Here is a 20251-nt window from a genome sequence, read left to right on the forward strand (position 1 = left end):
TCCAGCTGCGTCCGCTCCCCCCCACCGACACCCCTCGCCCGCCTGGTCCCCGTGTTCGCTCCTGCACTTTCACTGCACTGCCTGGTAATAAAACGCGGCGTTGGTGTATAAGCCAAGCCATTGGCTAGTCCCTCCCAACTTAAAAAAGCCTGCTCCTTTACCTTTCATGTCGTGGCGGGAACAGCTTCCCGTGACCAGCGCTGTGTCGAATCGGCTGTTCCCGGTCTAAAACGGGAACTTTGAAAAGAAAAAAAGAGAAAAGTTTGGGCCCTTTAAGTCCTACAGATTTATTTTATTTTAGTTCTAAAACCTGCTAATTTCCAAACTGAAGGGCGGGAATTGTTCTCTTGGAGCTTCTAGAACGCCGGCCCAGGGGCCTTTTCCGTGTTGAATCTGGCGTTCCGAATGTCCAGGCTCCCCTGGGGCGAGAAGACTTAGGAGGGGCGGGGTAGCTTGGGAAGGTAGTTTAGTTACGTGCCTGGGAATTGCGCCGATTTACACTTTAGCCTTTGAACAAAGTGCCGTTAGCGTGGAGTGGGGCTGCTGGAAAGGGAGGCGAATGTGCGGCTTGGAAACCAAAGAACAATAAAGCGCTTCCTCTCGCTCCACACGAGACCGTCCCGCGGGCTGGGCGGCCTCTGGACCATCCGGAGAGAACATGGCGGCGCCCGGAGCCCGGAGCTGCAACCTCTCGGGCCTGCTCCCGGCTCAGACCTCGCTGGAGTACGCCCTGCTCGACGCCGTGACCCAGGAGGAGAAGGACGGCCTGGTCTACCAGTATCTGCAGAAGGTGGACGGCTGGGAGCAGGACTTGTCGGTGCCGGAGTTTCCGGAAGGTGAGGGGCTGGCTTCGGGGTGGGACCCCTCCGGAACCTCCCCTTTCTCGCGGACCGCGCCCTCCCCTAAAGCGGTGGGCGAGGCGGCTGTACAGCCGAGCCGCGGAGAGACGCCTCGCCCAGCCGACTCTGTCCCCAGGCGGCAGCGAACGAGGGTTTGTGGAGGACGGGAACCTGCACCTTCGTCTCTATCCTCCGGCTCTGCCCGGGCCTTGGGTTAACTCAGTTCACTGAGTTAAAAGTTTCGTGGCCCCCGTTGGCAGTGATTCCAGTGTCCACGCCACCCTGTCCTCTCAGTCTGGTTGCCCATCGTCATCATCATCTTTGTGCATCATCCAGGCTAACGGTTACGGATCACTTGTGGGCCACACAGAGTCCTAAACACAAAGTATTTGTAATTTAATCTTGGCAAACCACCGAGGTGGTCTTACTGCGTGGGTGCTTAGTCGCTCTGCCATGTCCAACTCTGCAGCCTCATGGACTGCAGCCTGCCGGGCTCCTCTGTCCATGGGGATTCTCCAGGCAAGAATGCTGGAGTGGGCTGTCATGCCCTCCTCCAGGGGATCGTCCCAACACAGGGATCGAACACAGGTCTCCTGCATTGCAGGCGAATTCTGAGCCACCAGAGAATCCCAAGGTGGTCTTGTCAGCTCTGTTTTACAGTTGGGAAACTGAGGCACGGGAACAGAGTCGTTTGCCTAGGGCCTGGCAACTAAGAAATGCTGAAGTTGGATTATACAGACACTGCCTCCCACATCGGGCCGGTTTCTTAACTGGGCCACACTCCTTTCAAAGTTGTGAAACTTGTCATTTTAAAAACCTGAATCAATTATGGCCCATCTCCAGGTTTGAATCCTGTTGCTGCCAATGTTTGGAGCATGAGAGAACTGATATTCCCAGCAGTGGTATTTGTGAAGCTCATCTTGCTATGATAAACGAAACTGAACGTTACCTTCTTTGGTTGGGCCTGGCATTGTTTTGCCTGGTGGTGTTGGCGTGTCTCCTGGCATGACACTGAAACCACATGTATAGTTAATTGGTTGGCTGTGGCAGGGTTCAGTGTCTCATGGGAGGTCTGTTGGAACCCTGCGCCTGATGACAGCCTCGTGTCTTTCCAAGCCTTTTGCTCTGGCCTTCAGAAGTGGTTATTTTTTTCTGTTATTAATCCTATACTGGACTTGAATTATTGTAGAATTCTGTCTAAAGAATTGGGTGCATTAGTGCTTATCCTATCCAAGAAACTTTAAAAGTTTATATACATGTTGTTGTTCTTTGGTTGCTAATTCTTGTCCAACTCTTTGCGACCCTATGAACTGCAGCATGCCAGGCTTCCCTGTCCTTCACTATCTCCTGAGTTTGCTCAGACTCATATCTGTTGAGTTGGTGATGCTATCTAACCATCTCATCTTCTACCACCTGCTTCTCCTTTTGCCTTCAGTCTTTCCCAGCATCAGGGTCTTTTGTAACGAGTCAGCTTTTCGCATCAGATGGCCAAAGTATTGGAGCTTCAGTTTCAGTATCAGTCCTCCCAATGAATATTCATGGTTGATTTCCTTTAGGACTGACTGGTTTGATCTCTTTGCAGTCCAAGGGTCTCTATGTTCGATACAGGATACAGGATGCTTGGGGCTGGTGCACGGGGATGATCCAGAGAGATAATATGCGGTGGGAGGTGGGAGGGAGGTTTAGGATTGGGAACTCATGTACACCCATGGCTGATTCATGTCAATGTATGGCAAAACCAATACAGTATTGTAAAGCAAAATAAAGTAAAAATTAAAATTAAAAAAAAAAAGAGTCTTCTACAGCACCACAGTTCTGAAGCATCAATTCTCTCAGCCTTCTTTATGGTTCAGCTCTCACATCCATACTTGAGTACTGGAAAAACCATAGCTTTGTCTGTACAGACCTTTGTTGGCAAAGTGATGCCTTTGCTTTTAATACACTGTCTAGGTTTGTCATAGCATTCCTTCCAGGGAGCCTGCATCTTTAAATTTCATGGCTTCAGTCACTCTCCGCAGTGATTTTGGAGCCCAAGAAAAGAAACTCTGTCACTGCTTCCACTTTCCCCCCTTCTATTTGCCATAAAGTGATGGGCCTGGATGCCATGATGTTAGTTTTCTGAATGTTGAGTTTTAGGCCAACTTTTTCACTCTTCTTTTTCACCCTCATCAAAAGACTCTTTAATTCCTCTTCATTTTCTGCCTTTAGAGTGGTATCACCTGCATATCTGAGGTTGTTGGTACTTCTCTGAGCAGTCTTGATTCCAGCTTGTGCTCATCCAGCCCAGCATTTGAAAAGATGTACTCTGCATATAAGATACATAAACAGGATGAAAGTATACAGTCTTGTCATACTCTTTTCCCAATTTTGAACCCATCAGTTGTTCCATATGAGGTTCTAACTGTTGCTTCTTGACCTACATAGAGGTTTCTCAGGAGACAGGTAAGGTGGCCTAGTATTCCCGTCTCTTTAAGAATTTTCCACAGTTTGTTTTGATCCACATAATCAAAGACTTTCACATAGTCAACGAAGCAGAAGTACATGTTTTTTCTGGAATTCCCTTGCTTTCTCTACAATCCAACAAATGTTAACAATTTGATCTCTGGTTCCTCTGCCTTTTCTAACTGTGTTTGTACATGTGGAAGTTCTTGGTTCATGTACAATTGTATGGTAGTTTGAACATTCTTTACCACTGCTCTTCTTTGGAGTTGGAATGAAAACTGTTCTTTTCCAGTCCTGTGGCCACTACTGAGTTTCCAAATTTGCTGACGTATTGAGTACAGCACTTTAATAGCATTATCTTCTAGAATTTTAAGTGGCTCAGCTGGAATTCTATCACCTCCACTAGCTTTGTTTGTAGTAATGCTTCCTAAGGCCCACTCGACTTCACACTCCAAGATGTCTGGCTCTAGGTGAGTGACCACATCATCGTGGTTTTCCCAATGAACATGAACAGTATGAAAAAGCAAAAAGATTTGACATTGGAAGATGACACCGGCCCCCCCTCCCCCCCTGCAACCCCCGTCAGAAGGTGTCCACTATGCTACTAGGAAATAGCAGAGGGCAATTACTAATAGTTCCAGAAAGAATAAAGCTGCTGAGCCAAAGTGAAAACAGCACTCAATTGTGGACTTGTCTGGTGGTGGAAGTAAAGTCCGGTGCTGTAAAGAACAATATTGCATAGGAACCTGGAATGTTAGGCCCATGAATCAAGGTAAATTGGAAGTGGGCAAACTCCAGGAGATGGCAAGAGTGAATGAACACCAACATTTTAGGAATCAGTGAACTAAAATGGACCGGAATGGGTGAATTTAATTCAGATGACCATTATATCTGCCACTGTGGGCAAGAATCTCTTAGAAGAAATGGGGTAGCCCTCATAGTCAACAAGAGTCCGAAATGCAGTACTTGAGTGCAGTCTCAAAAATGACAGAATGATACTGGCTTGTTTCCAAGGCAAGCCATTCAACATCACAGTAATACATGTCTAGGCCCCAAACACTTAATGCCAAAGAAGATGAAGTTGACCGATTCTATGAAGACCCACAAGACCTAGAAATAAAATTTTAAAAAGATGCCTTTTTCATCGTAAGGGATTGGAATGCAAAAGTAGGAAGTCAAGAGATACTTGGAGTAACAGATAAGTTTGGCTTTGGAATACAAAATGAATTAGGGCAAAAGCTAACAAACTTTTGTCAAGAGAACACAGCAATAATAGCAAACACCTTTTTCCAACAACACAAGACATGATTGTATGCATAGACATCACCAAACTGTTAGTACCAAAATCAGCTATATATAGTACACTGTCATAAACCAGCATGCCAGCAGCTAGGCTTTTGCCCAGTGCTTTTATTTTCTTGTTGGTATTTACAATGAGTGTATTTTATTACCATGAGATTTGATCTCCATGACTCATACATAATATAATAACAAAATACTCAGTCTTTGTTTTTAACATAATTACTGAGGACAGATTACCGGATATGAGTTTTTTCTTGGTTTATCAATTATGGTAATGAAGAAGTCATAACTCTGTCAAAAACACTTTGCTTTGTTCATTTCTTAAAAGAAACATGTTTTATGGGAAGCAGCATGATATAAATGAAGGATTCAGACAGACCTGGAATTAAATCCCAGTTTTTCCATTTGTTAGTTATATGATCTTGAGCAAGTTACTTAACTTCTCCAAGCCTTACTTTCCTCACTTATAAAATGGAACCAGTATTTACTTTTCAGGTTTATTATGCAGTTTGGAAGTAATATAGCTAAAGTTCTTACTTCATATGAGAACTCAGTAAATGTTAGCAGCTTTTAAAATTGTATTCATTGTTATTTTTATTATAAAATGCATTATTATTATTAAGTCTGCTAAGCACCTAGCACAATAACTGACATATATAATAATACTTTCCCTACTTCCCTAATCTAAATCGCTAATTATTTATAAAAAATATATTTGAGACTCATAAATATTTTAAAATTAGGGACTATGAAATACACATTAATTAGTTTGAAGTTTTATATGGTCATTTGATATATAATTTGATATATAATCAGGTATATAATTAACACTTTATTAAAGTGGATAATTAAGACCTTACTGTACTTGGAAACCTCACTGTTGTGCTTAGTCTTTCAGGTGTGTTCGACTCTTTGTGACCCTGTAGACTGTAGCCCACCGGGCTTCTCTGTCCATGGGGATTCTCTAGACAAGAATATTAGAGTGGGTTGCCATGCCCTCCTCCAGGGGATCTTCCCAACCCAGGAATCAAACGCAGGTCTCCTACGTTGCAGGCAGATTATTTACTGTCTGAGCCACCAGGGAAACCAAAACCTCACTAGGTTGGACTATTGACAGAAATACTAGTTTGATTTGCAGGTTTGTTTTTGTTTTTAATTTTGTTTTGAGTAACTCCAGTTGCCGTTATTAGTTGTTAACTGTTATTATTCACTTGTTCCACCCAACTTCGGTTTTCAGTTTCTATAAATTATTTATTTCCAAGCTTCAAGGTATAATTAATGGTTTTAGTAGGTACATTTATTTAGTTATAAGCAACAAACTCATTTTTTTTTTTTAGCAACAAACTCATTATGTTTGTTTCTTAAATTGGTAACAGAGATGCTGCACTTCTACTTTTGTTTGACAAAATTTTTCTTCATAGTGTGTAGTTAAAGTTGTAAATCATGGTCTAGTAATTATAAATTCTGATTTATGAAAGCACAGATTAATGAGATTTTATTTTTCTTTTCTTTGGAGAGAAGGGAACATGCTCTTCATTGATATTAATATTGCTTTCATGAAATCTTTAACTGTGTTTTGCTTAGCTTTTCATTTAAAATATTTTGTATTTAAGGTCTCATTTGAATCCAGAGCATTTTAGCTCTTTCTCTTATGAAATTGGCTTAGGTATTTTATATGTTTATCCTTTGCTAACAAAGGTCCATATAGTCAAAGCTATGGTTTCTCCAGTAGTCATGTACAGATATGATAGCTGAATCATAAAGAAGGCTGAGTGCCTAAGGATTGATGCTTTTGAACTGTGGTGTTGGAGAAGACTCTTGAGAGTCCCTGGCAACAAGGAGATCAAACCAGTTGATCCTAAAGGAAATCAACCCTGAATATTCATTGGAAGGACTGATGCTAAAGCTGAAGCTCCAATACTTTGGTCACCTGATGCGAAGAGCCGACTCATTGGAAAAGACACTGATGTTAGGAGAGATAGAAGGCAGGAGGAGAAGGGTATGACAAAGGACGAGACTTTTGGATGGCATCAACGACTCAATAGACACGAGTTTGAGCAAACTCTGGGAGATGGTGAAGGACAGGGAAGCCTGATGTACTACAGTCCGTGGGGTCGCAAGGAGTTGGACATGACTGAAGGACTTCACAACAGCATGTTTATCCTTAAAGTTTAACACTGTTCCTTTTTGATATTTATTCTATTCTTAAGGTTGATTTTCATATTTAGTAGCTCATTTGTACCTAATCATGTACTTAAGTCCTTTTAATATTGATTCTTCCTCCCTATATTTTACCCAAATATGTTGATCTTCCTTTCACACACAGACTAATGTGCTATTTCTGAGAGAATTTAGTAACTTTTTCTTAACTGTATTTGCAGACTGCCTCATAATAGTAGCTATCTATGTATTAACTCCCCCCTCCCTTCCTGTCCCCCCATCTTTTCTTAAAAATGATAATGGTTCACATTTTAATGGAAAGTTTTAGATAAATTATCTTCACTGTTTCCTTTAATCATTATTTGTTTTGTGTAAATTTCAGGATTAGAATGGCTGAATACGGAAGAACCTATTTCTGTTTATAAGGATCTATGTGGAAAAGTGGTCGTCCTTGATTTCTTCACCTACTGCTGCATAAACTGTATTCACCTGTTGCCTGATCTTCATGCATTAGAACACACATACTCTGATAAAGGTATCTGCTCTTTTTAATTGGTTTCTAACAGACTGTCCTGGCATAGTCACTGGAGAGTGGCTGACTCATTTTGCTCATAGGAGAATGAACATTTGGCAAGACTTCAGTGATTCTGAAAGTAATTTCTAATCTGTGAATTAAGGACTCCATGTACCTTTTTGTGAAGAGTTAAGCTTAGTGATAATGGTTTGCCTTCCTAAAGAACCAGCATTTAGTATATGATTTTTCTTTAAAAATAAGGATATAGTTTACTTTTTTCATTATCAAGTATTTTAAAAATGTTATTTTGTACATCTGGACTTACCTAAATTTGTTTCATGAAAAAAAGAGAAAATAAAATGCATGACTAATTTTATACTTTTCTCACTATGATAAAAAGGTTTAAAAAGTTCTTTTTAGGAAATATAACTAGGCTTCTTTTAATTTCAAATGACCTAAAACTACTACTAATATTTTAGAAGGCAGGATATTATAACAGATACTTTTTCTTTGACCCTGCTTTATTTATTTATAAAGGTTAAGGCTTTCCAGAGCACACTAGGAAATCCTTTTTTATGGTATTACAAATTCTGAAATTTTAACAGGAGATTATGCTTAGTATTTTCTGTAAAACTTTGACATTTTTCAGATTTTGTTTCTTATTTACTTCTTTCTATAAAAAGAGAACATGTGGAGTAAATGAAATAAAGGCTCCATTTGATTAAGCTTAAATTAGTTGAAGCTGTCCTCTTTGCAGTGACTAAAAAGTGGTCACTGATCTTGTGAGAGTAAAAATGAGAATAGAGTATGCATGTACAAAAATGAAGGGTATCTTGAAACTTAGTTGTAAAAAAAAAAAAAAAGGTAATGTTGAATAAAATCTTCAGTGCAAGTGAAACTTCCGATATTTTTAATTTGGAATAGACTATATTGGAATTGCCTGTTAATGAGATTTATCAAAAACTCACATATTCCCAGTAATTAAATCATGTTTTTAAAAATTCATCCATATTTAAGAAATAAGAGTATTTCATTGTCTCCTAGGTTTTAGATGCTTGTGTGTCTTGTTCAAGTCCATGTAATAAATGCATTTATTGAGTATGTATTATGTGCAGGATACTCTAACTGCTAAGGAAATATATAACAAAGTTGAATTAAAGCAGTGGGGAAAGGAGTGACTCACTTTGCCTAAAAGCTTTGGAAGATGTTTCTCAGAGGAGATAATTAGTTGAAACTTGAAAATGAGCAGAAGTGTAGCTGAAAATGACAATGGGGCAGGAGCGACACTCCTGGCTGAGGAAGTGACAGGTAAACAAGCAAGGAAGCAAAGAAGGACTAAAGTTGAAGGAGGAAGACTTGGTTTACATTTTATATTTCTGTTTGAATTTTTGCCATATGGTTACCTGTATATAAAATGCTTTTATAAAAATTTTAAAAGAAAAAGATTAGGCATCTTAAAAATTATTTAAGTTAGATTTATAGCTAATATAAGAGGCAATTAATTCCCCTGATCCATTTACTCAAATTAGGAAATTTTACAATAAAACAGTTAAACAGTGATACTCTATTCATATAGTCAATGATTAGAAATGTCCATGAAATGCTTTACTTACAATCCTCCTAGGAAACTGCAAACATTTTCATCTCTCTTAGATACCAGATGGAAGGAGTAGATTTGGGGAGTGAAAAATAGTTTACTGTGGCAAGACTGTAGGGGCTCCTTGGAAAAGTGAAAGGAGAGGAATGTAGATTAGGTTCAGACTCACTATGAAGAGCTTTGTATAACCTTCTTAATAGTTAAGTTAATACGCTTTTTCATCCATTGAAAATACAGTGACGTTTGAGGTTGTTTTATTTACATAATAGGAGAATGACAATATGATTTGTGTTTCAGGATGGTATTTACAGATTGGGTTAAAAATCCCAAAGTTAACCATTTCCTGCTTCATATCACTGCTAATAAACTCTTAGGTTAACTCAGTTGTTTAACCTTTATCTGAAGCAAATTCTGAGGCTTCTTAGAATGGATCCTTATAATCTCTTTACCAGTTTCCTGAAAATATTTTAAAACACATTGTGACAAAAAATAATAATAATTTTTACATATAAATACACTTCTGAAAAGTAAAATACTTTGTAACTGGTTTTAACATTGTAATTTCAAAGAAATAATACTTCAGTAGTATGCTACTGTATTAAAATTCTGGTAACTTAGAATTTTATATTGCTTAGAAGATAAGTTTAGTTCATATTCACAAAAGCAGGCATAATCAGAATTATCATTTGAAAGTTCAATAAGCTGGCACTAAATTAATTTACTTTCTTGCTGCTAAGAGTCTTTTAAAAAATTTTTTTATTGGAATATAGTTGATTTACAACGTTGTGTTAGTTTCAGGTACAGCAAAGTGAATCAGCTGTACACACACACATATGTATATATATATCCTTTTTCAGATTCCTTTCTCATATAGATTGTTACTACAGAATATTGAGTAGAATTTACTGTGTTTTATAGTAGGTTCTTGTTATTTATTTTATGTATATTAGTGTGTAGATGTTAATTCTAGTCTCCTAATTAATCACGCTGCTGTGTCTTGTCTCAGTACTATCTGATATATTTATGAATGTATCTGCAGCCATGTTATTTATGTCCTTAAAGAGGCATTCAGTAGCCTGTTTTTATTTCATGGAATTTGAGTTCGTTTATCAGTAAGCCAGAAATGCTCAGCTGAGTAAGTAAGTGGATTTTAATTTAAAAACACTCTGAAAGAGGGCCAATTTAATACTTAGTCTCCTTCCTCTTTAAAACAGCTTTTAGAATCAGGTTTGTAATGGTGACCAGTATCACTTTCACAGTAGCATACAAGAAATTATAAATGTCAAGGTTCTAAAGCAAAAGTAAAGATGCTTAATAGTAGTGAATGGTTCTGATGTTCAAACAGTTTTTAAGAATGTAGCTGGGTCCTGAGCTTATTATTAATTCGTAATGAGTTAGCATATATTTGTATTAAATTGACAGGTACCTCTGGTTTTTTTCCCTTTTCTTCTTGAGGGTTTCTAGTTTTTTTTTTTTAACCTCTTTATACTGGATATGTTAATGGTATATTTTTATATAACACGCAAATTTAGCACAGTGGCTATCTAAGGAAAAGCACTGATCTTATAAGAAAACATCTGGTAGGAAAATTTGGCATACTTTTAAATGTGCTTACTAGGTGAATGTTAATATATAGTTAAATCAGACTAGAAATCTTAATCCCATAATACTTCTGAGTAACCACTGGTATTCTTATTATGTAGTATATGCTATTTTTCTGTTTCATACTTTTTAAACATTAAAAGAATATATTTCTGATTTTACAGTGAAAGTAAACTTTAAAAAAAATTTATTTTTAGTTGAAGGATAATTGCTTTACAATATTGTGTTGGTTTTTGCCATATATCAACATGAATCAGCCATAGTTATACATACGTCCCCTCCCTGTTAAACCTCCCTCCCACCTCCTATCCCACCCCTCTAGGTTGTCACAGAGCACCAGTTTGAGGTCCCTGAGTCATAGAACGAATCCCCAATGCCTGCCTGTTTTACATATGGTAATATGTATATCTCCATGCTGCTCTCTCCATTCGTCCCACCCTCTCCTTCCCCAACTGTGTCCATAAGTCTGTTCTCAATATCTGCATCTCCATTGTTGGCCTGCAGATAGCTTCATCAGTACCATCGTTCTAGATTCCATATATATGTGTTAATATGCAAGATTTGCTGTTTTTCTTTCTGACTTCGTTTTGTATAATAGGCTCTAGGTCCGTCCACCTCATTAGAACCGACTCAAATGCATTCCTTTTTATAGCTGAGTAATATTCCACTGTGTGTATGTAACACAACCTCTTTATCCATTCATTTGTCAATCAACAGCTAGGTTGCTTTCCTGTCCTAGCATTGTAAATAGTGTTGCAGTGAACATTGGGGTACATGTGTCATTTTCAATTAAGTTCCCTCAGGGTATATGCCCAGTGGTGGGACTGCTGGGTTATATGGTAGTTTTATTCCTAGTTTTTAAAGGAATCTCCATACTGTTCTCCATAGTGGCTGTATCAGTTTTCTTTCCTACCAACAGTGCAAGAGGGTTCCCTTTTCTCCACACTGCCTCCAGCATTTATTGTTTGTAGACTTTTTGATGATGGCTATTCTGACCGGTGTGAAGTGATACTTCATTATAGTTTTGATATGCATTTCTCTAATAATGAGCGATGCTGAGCATCTTTTCATGTGTCTGTTAGCCATCTTGAAAGTCCCTTGGACTGCAAGGAGATCAAACCAGTCACTCCTAAAGGAAATCAATCCTGAATATTCATTGGAAGGACTGATGCTGAAGTGCCAATACTTTGGCCACCTGATGTGAAAAGCTGACTCATTAGAAAAGACCCTGATGCTGGGCAGGGGGAAAATACTGAAGACAGGAGAAGAAGAGGGTGGCAGGGGATGAGATGGATGGCATCACCGACTCAATGGACATGAGTTTGAGCAAACTCCAGGAGATGGTGAAGGATGGGGGAGTCTGGCATGCTGCAGTCCATGAGGTCACAAGGAGTCGGTTGGAATACCACCAAACACTGGAAAACAACAAGAACAGAGTAGCCATCTGTATGTCTTCTTTGGGAAATGAAACTTTTAATGAGTCATTATTTGATGAGTTTACTCTGTCAGGGTTCCCAAAACCACCCCCAGGTCAATTCTTTAGGAGGACTCATAGGACTCAGCATGCAGTTGTACTCCTCGTGGCTACAGTTTTTTTACAACAAAAGAATACAAGCAAAATCAGCCAAGGGAGAAGATACATGTGGCTGAGTCCAGGGGAGACCAGGAGCAAGTTTCCAGAGTCGCCTCTTGATGGAATCACATAAGGTGCGCTTAATTCCCCCAGCAAGGAGTTGTTAGGATAAGTTTGAGATGTTGCCAACCAGGGAAGGTCATTAGAGACAGCACCCGAGGTTTTTGTTGGGGGCTGGCCACAGAGGCATCTTCTGCCTGGCGCCATGTACCAAAATTCCAGACTCCCAGAAGGAAAGCAAGTGTTCACCATAAACCATAGTGTTTGTACAAACAGTTTAGGTCTTGTGTGCCACTCTTATCAGTTCTGGGAATGATGGGAACACTCCCAAAATCCCGGCAAGGACCAGCCCTGTAAGCAGACCTTTGAGAGAATAGCAGTGGGGCCTGCTGTGTTAACTCTTTTTTTGTACACACTTCATATTTTCTTTTTGCAGCAGCCCGTATGTTTATTATTCTTTGTTCCTAAAGTATGATGAAAATATTGGCCAATTTATGGTAAACTTTCAGAGTGTTTAATGTGCACACAGGGACATGTCAGTTTTTTAAATTTAAAAAACATTCAAATTTGTTTCTGGCCTCTGCTTTAATTTAGTATTCAGTGATTGTGATTTTTTTTTTTTTACCTCATGTTTTCAGTGCTCTTGGTATAAAACCTAAAATCTTCTCTCTCCACACCTTTCTTGCTTTCCCTCAGGGTCTTCTAACCTCCCTTGTCTGCCTTCATCCTTTCTTGAGTATGCATTCTCAGTCGCTAAGTTGTGTCCGACTCTTTGCGGCCCCGTGGACTACAGCCTGCCAGGCTCCTCTCCATGGAATTTCCCAGGCAAGAATACTGGAGTGGGTTGCTATTTCCTGCTCCATTGGATCCTTTCTTGCCTAGATCTCAAGATGTGTCAGTTTACAGTTTTTGTAACAGTAAAACTCCCCATTATTTTTAGTTTTTGCATTGAACTAAGTTATTATACTGCCTGTGATCAAACTTTACTGTCTGCTGTATACTATATATATATAATATATGAGGCTTTTCAGTGCAGTGATAAAGAATCTGCCCACCAATACAGGAGGCACAAGTGATACGGGTTTGATCCCTGGGGCAGGAAGATCCCCTGGAATAGGAAATGGCAACCCACTCCAGTATTCTTGCCTGGAAAATTCCATGGACGGAGGAGCCTTGTGGAATACAGTTCATGCGGTTGCAGAGTCAGACGTAGCTGAGTAACTGAACACACACACACATTATATATATATATATATATATATATATATATATATATATATACTGCTATATATAATTGTAATCTATATGTCTGTACATTTCACAAAAATAAGACCTTAAAAGTTTTTTTAAAGTCTTAACACATTATTGACTGCTTCTGTGAAAATCCTCCAGTCAATGATGAGTTAAAAACTTAACTTTATTTCTAACATTTTAGAAGCTGTTACTCTCTATTTGGTTTCACCTTCCTTTTTTCCCTTTCTTCTTCCTCTCCCTCTCTTCTCACTTTCTTCCTTTTCCCTCTCTTCCTTTTCTTCCTTCCATATTTTATTTTAAATGCAGTAGTTTTGATCCATGTGATGGCAAAAAAATCCAAAAGGGAAGAGTCTTTTACATCCTGTTTTACTTTTTGTGTATGATTAACAGAACAAGTGAAATATTTTAAGAAAAATCTCTGTATATGTACTTCAAGGTTGTTGACACTGAAAAAAATTAGAAGCAGTTATTTGGCAGTTGTTCTTGTATATAGATCAATATAGATATCCTCTTTTGTCAATATAATATGGCTTATTGCACACATAAAAGTTTCTTTAGCATTTATACCCTGTCCATTCATTACCTACTTTGTACTAGGCACTGTGTTGGTAAATAATAAAACAGTGTATGGTCCCTAAATAATTAATAGGAATTATAGTCTAACAAGGAGAAAAGTTAAATAACTACATAAATATTTTTATAATTTCTCATTAGTGCTAAGAAGGAAATTACAGTAATCTGGAAGAATAGAAAGTTTTTCCTTTTTTATTGGAGTATATTTGCTTTACAATGTGTTGTTAGTTTCTTCTGTACAGTGAAGTGAATCAACCATATATCCCCTCTGTCTTGGATCTCCTTTCCCGGACTACCAAGCCTACCCATCTAGGTCATCATAGAATACCCAGATGAGCTTCTGTGCTATCTATAGTAGCTAGATATCTAGCTACTAGATCCCTGCTATCTGTCTATCTTACTAGCTATGTATAGTATGGAGATTCCTTAAAAAACTAAAAATAGAACTACCATATGACCTAGCAGTCCCACTGCTGGGCACATACCCTGAGAAAGCTGTAATTCAAAAGGACACATGTACCTCATGAAAACAAGAAAGCCAAGAGAAAAAATGGAGCTTGAGATCGGAAAGACAGGTATGACTTTACTAGGTAAGAGCATTCCAGACGTAGAGACGCTCTGTAGCAAAGCTTTAAAGTAAGAGAAATAATGAATGATATTCTTGAGGTGCAGAAGAAAGTCCTCGTTGCTACAGCACTGAGGGAGGGAGAGGTGGATGTGGAAGAAACATGCTGAGGACCAGACATGTGGTTTTTGTGTGTAGAACAATGGAACGCCCATGGAGGGTTTTCTGCCAGAGGGTGATGTGATCAGATTTGTGTTTTGTGAATATCCATTCCTCTCCTGGGCGGGTAACTGTTAATTAGTGGAGAAGAGTGGACCTGTGACAAGGCTGTTGTGTTCCCCCTGAGACATGATGATAGCTTGAAGTCAGTTTTAGGTAATAAAATCGTGGATCAACGTTGGGTGATGATAGAGGGCTGGTTGGTCATGCCGGAGGTATCCTAGGTAGTTTTCTGGCTTGTATAATTGGACAGATGGTGGTGCCGTTCTGTGACAGGAAATGCCGTTGAAAGGACAAGTTTGGAGTACCTTTGAGACTTGCACTTCTTTCTTCATCTGACTTCCGTTGTTTTTAAGAATGAAGATCTCAGTCGTTAATACGACTCACGAGACTGTCCCTGTCTGTAGGTTTATTCTCATTTTGTCCAGCGCGCCCCTTTGTTCTGTGTGTTTAGTCACTGACCTTCAGGGTCTTTCGTGTGCGTTACTTTCTCTCCCTGGAATCTCCTTCATTGCTCTCTTAACACAGTTAACATCTTCTCGTCTTTCGAATCTCACCCTGACTCATCACTTTTTTGAAGAAGTATTGGGGTATATTGACCAGAAGAAAAAAAAGTACATTTTTTGAAGTAATATAATATCATTTCAGTTGCTCAGTCGTGTCCGACTCTTTGCGACCCCATGGACTACAGCATGCCAGGCTTCCCTGTCCTTCACCCTCTCCTTGAGCTTGTTCAGACTTAGGTCCTTTGAGTTGGTGATGCCATCCAACCATCTCATGTAATATATATATGATATATAATATATTTGGACTCAACTCATGAATTCTTATTTGTTTTTATAAAGCATCACTGTCATTATTTATTTTGATTTTCACAGTTTTCCTATTTGACTAATAGGATCACCATCAAGCTATTCTATCACCTGTGTCCTTTTGTCCTTAATCATTCTCTGAGCACTTCTTGTCAATAACAAAATATTTCCAGGTTCGTCTTGTACTTTCCCAGCCCTGTCTCTGAATCAGCCATTTTTCCAAGGAGCCTCTGATTCCTTTTAGTATTGAATATTGAGAATGATTTTGAGAAAATAAGATCTGGACACTAGATGTGCTTGTTGCTACTGGGTGTCTGCTTCCAGTCCCTCTCAACTAAATTTTAAAATTATTTAAATTAGTTCCTCCCACTCCCCACCCCCATGAGATTATGTTATTAATTTGAAGTACAGCTAGATTCATTTGTTTTTATTTGTATTTTTAGCCCCCGTTCCCCCATTTTTGTTTGATATTGTTTAGTTTTAAGTATGCAAAACTATGGGCTTCCCTGGTGGCTTAGACAGTAAAGAATCTGCCTGCAATGCAGGAGCCCCAAGTCAGGAAGATTCCTTGGAAAAGGGAATGGCTGCCCTCTCCAGTATTCTTGCTTGGAGAACCCCATGGACAGAGGAGCCTGGGAGGCTACAGTCCATGGAGTCACAAAGAGTTGGACACGACTGAGTGACTAACACTTTCACTATTTCGTGAAGAATTATAACTTGATCTGAAAGTCAGAACCACACAGAAAATATAGTTCCATCCACCCATCTCTTCTGTTTATTCTTACCTTCTCATTCTTTTTGTCCTGTTCTTTTTCTTTTTAAAATTTCTTTTTTTAATATTTTATATTATTTCAAGTGACATACCATTGACATTTTTGTGCACTTTACTTTTTATCATGTAAGTTTTCCTGGCAGTCACTCCATATAAATTTATAGAAAACTTCCCGGTCATTTTTAATAGCTGCGTAGTAGTGTGTGCGTGTGTGCGTGCGTGTGTGTGTGCATGTGTGCGCGCGCGCGCATGCGCACGTGCCATAATTTATTCAGCTACTCTCCTGTCCTGTGTAGTGACCCTTGTTGTTGTTCACTGGCTAAGTTGTGTCTGATTCCTTGCGACCCCAGGGACTGCAGCACCAGGCTTATACATTGTTTCTAATATTTAGCAGTCGCAAACAGTGAATAATCTTGTGGATACATTTTGTGCTGATAAGTTAGTCTACCTGTAGCTGTTGCCTGTATGTCTGATGGCTCTACCCGAAGTCGGGAGGTCAGGCAGTTGAAAAGGAAAGATGGATATGAAGGAGGGGAGAAGAAGGGCAAACTACAACCTACGTGCCTGAACTGGAATCCCCTTAAGGATGAGCTGCAGCCCATGTAAGCGTCCAGCGTAAGTAATGAGTTGACCAGCAGAATATGTTTGTTCACTTCATCACGGAGCTAACAGCTCAACCTGGCCCAGGAGTTGGACACGCCGAGGGAGGAGATCTGACCAAAGCTGGTGCAGCCGCCGGGCGCCCCGCTGCTCCCCCACAGCCCTCCGGGTGAGCCCGCAGAGGAGGAGAGTGTGTACACTGGTGCCCTGGTGCCCGGTGCCCTGCACCAGCCTTCCCACTGAGAGGATCGGGCTGCTGCTGCCTTTTACACCTTCCGGTTCTCTCACACAATATCTCGTGGTCCAGGATAAGCCAGAACTAGACAGGGAATACGACTGCTGGAAGAGTTCCAACCTAGCTAAATCAGCAGAATACAACCCAAGAGATGAAGAATAATATAAAATCATATATTCTGACAGAATTAGAAAGAATGCAACTAAAGAAAAATGGAAATAAAATGGAAAGTGGGGAAACAGACTATTGATAATTGTATAGGTAATCAGTTAAAAGATACCATTTAAAGATGATGGACCAGATCATAAAAGATTATAAAAATGGGAATTAATAAATACTTTTATAATATGATAAAAAATATTAATAGAAAATAGCCACTGGAACAAAAATACAGACCTTCCTAAAATCCCCAAAAAATCTTAAAAAAGAAGGAAAAATGGGCACACCAAATAGAGAAAACACACTGTAACACAATATACAGTAATTACAGTATAGAGAAATACAAAAGGTTTGATCAACAAACCACATCAATAAATGTGATTAAGGTTAACTTTCCCACTGAAAGAAAATACCCATCAGTTCCTATTTTCTGTTTTTCAGTTTTTTATATTTTTTTGTCAGGATTGAATGCTGAATTAAAAAAAAAAAATTTGTGTCTCCTCAATTTCTTGTTTATCTTTATTACTTACTTTCTTTTGATTTATTTTCTTTTCCTGGCCATGATTAGAAGCTTGATTAGTTCAGGCCCCTACCACCCCACCTCCCATCCCTCTTCTCCAGAGAGGGGAAGAGGCTGGAAATGGAGTTAATGATGGACCATGCCTCTGTGATGAAGCCTTTTTAAAATTTCCAAGGGTATAGAGCTCAAAGAACTAAAGTTGGTGAACACAGGAGGAGCTGGGGTAGTGGCAGGCTGGGAGCGCACGTGGGCGCTCTATACCCCTTCCCACATACCTCGCCTTGTGTTCACTCCTCCATCTGGATGTTTGGCTGTATGTTTTATCATACTCTTGTACAATAAACCAGTAAAGCATAAGTGTTTCTCTGGGTTCCCTTATTGTAGCAAATAATCTAATCCAAGGGAAGGGTCATGGAAATCTGATTTGTAGCCAAGTTGAACAGAAGTGTGGGTAGCTTGGGGACCTATGACTTGCTGTGGTCATCAGAAGTGGGAGGGCAGGCTTGTGAGTGACTGTCCCTGTGTTAGAATTGAGAACACCCAAAAGTTGTCGCAAACCGTTGCCTAGTGTGGGGGAAACACCCACCCATCTGGTGTCGGCAGTGTTGTAAGTGGCATTGGTGTAGGAGTAAAGGAGAAACATGCCAGAAGAGTGGAGTTTTTGTGAAACAAAAGACAATTTTTTTTGTTAATAATACCAGTTTTACTGTATTGTGGTTTAGAACGTAACCTTTATAATCCTTTCTTTGTGATCAGTATTTATAAATATCCCATGTACACTTGAGAGGAAAGTCTATTTTTTATTATTGGAGTGTCTCTGCTTTATCAAGTTGCTTCCTTCATTGCTTGGGGGTCTTCCTAGTTGTTTTATCTTTGTTGTAAATGCTTTTCACATGAAAAAATTTCTTCCTTTGTTTAATGCTGTGAGGATTGACATCTACCTTGTCAGAGATATCCTACTGCTGCTGCTAAGTCGTTTCAGTCGTGTCCGACTCTGTGCGACCCCATAGACAGCAGCCCACCAGGCTTCTCTGTCCCTGGGATTCTCCAGGCAAGAACACTGGAGTGGGTTGCCATTTCTTTCTCCAGTGCGTGTATGCATGCTAAGGTGCTTCAGTCGTGTCCGACTCTGTGACCCCATGGACAGCAGCCCACCAGGCTCCTCTGTCCACGGGATTCTCTAGGCAAGAACACTGGAGTGGGTTGCCATTGCCTTCTCCCAAAATATATCCTACTTACCAGAATTACACTCTTCTGTTCCTATCCTTTCATTTGCCCACATATGTTTTCCCATATCTTTATTTTTTGCTTTTCTGGTTCACTTTGTTTTCAGTGTGTCTCTGATGTACAGAATGTGTCCAAATCTTTTAAATAGATGAATTAAACCCATTCACATTTATTTTTAAGTATTATATGTATAGTTATGTGTTATTTTGTATATTAGGTTTTATTTGTTGTTTCTCAACATATACTTTTTTTCTATTTTACATTACTAATTTCTTTTGATACATAGAAAATGTTATAGTTCTCTTTTATTGGTTATCTTTGTACTTATAACTTAAAAAAATAATAATAGTGCACATTTGTTGAGGTTTTATAGTCTTACAGTGTACTAGGTACTATGCTAAATGTCCTATACAGATTGTCTTTATATCCTCAAAGCTGACCTGTGAGGCAATTGACTGTCATTTTCCCATTTTACAAATAAGAAAACTGATACACAGAGAGATTTAGTGCCATGCCCGAGGTAACTCAGCGAGTAGTAAAGCCAGAATGTGACTTCAGGGAGCTTATTCTGTTTTTTTAAGAACTTCATTGCTGCATATTTGGCATACAGTGTATTTTAAGTGTACAGGCCTTCCCACTCCTCCCCACTGCCCTTCTACCTGGTTCTTCATGGTGCCTCTCATCACTGTGTCTTTTTCTCTGCCGCTGCTTTCAAGATGTTTGTGGGTTTTTTTTAATCCTTGGTTTTCAGAACTTAATGATGTGTGTGGGCATGGTTTTCTTTTAGTTTACCTTCTTTACGGTATACTGACCTTCTTGAATTCTGTGCATTTATATCTTTAGTCACATTTTGAAAGCTCTGGTGTTAGGTATTTTTCCTGCCCCAGTCTCTAGCTCCTCTCTAAGATTCCTGTTGCATGTATAGTAGACCTTCTGAAACTGTTCCACGGGCTCACTGGGGCCCATTCTCAATGCAAAGCTGTGAAAGGGGAAACAAAATACAGCTGAAAACTCGCCCTCCTGTAATTTGCTTTTCCAAGTTCTGACCCGTCTCTGTCTACCTGCTTTTGTTTACTATTCTCAGTCATCAGGCATGTGTTTGTGTGTGTGTTTTGATTTGGAGTTACTAGTTGTAATGGAAGGATGGGCTGTCTGGTACTTAGACCTCCCAATTTGTGTGGTTTTATTTTTTCTTCATACTGGTTTGTATAGTTTTTAATGAATAT

General features: G+C 39.3%; 1 protein-coding gene across 1 annotated transcript in view; it reads left to right on the forward strand.

The window, feature by feature from the left end:
- Positions 1-451: 451 nt before the first annotated feature.
- The window catches only part of NHLRC2 (NHL repeat containing 2), a 52892-nt gene continuing 33092 nt past the window's right edge, over positions 452-20251 (forward strand). The window contains exons 1-2 of the mRNA XM_052660944.1: positions 452-836; positions 7126-7278. Of these exons, the coding sequence (XP_052516904.1) occupies positions 659-836; positions 7126-7278 (331 nt within the window). The 5' untranslated portion in view covers positions 452-658. The remainder of the gene's footprint in view (positions 837-7125; positions 7279-20251) is intronic.

This window comes from Budorcas taxicolor, chromosome 23, assembly GCF_023091745.1.
Source record: "Budorcas taxicolor isolate Tak-1 chromosome 23, Takin1.1, whole genome shotgun sequence".
In the NCBI taxonomy this organism is placed as follows: domain Eukaryota; kingdom Metazoa; phylum Chordata; class Mammalia; order Artiodactyla; family Bovidae; genus Budorcas; species Budorcas taxicolor.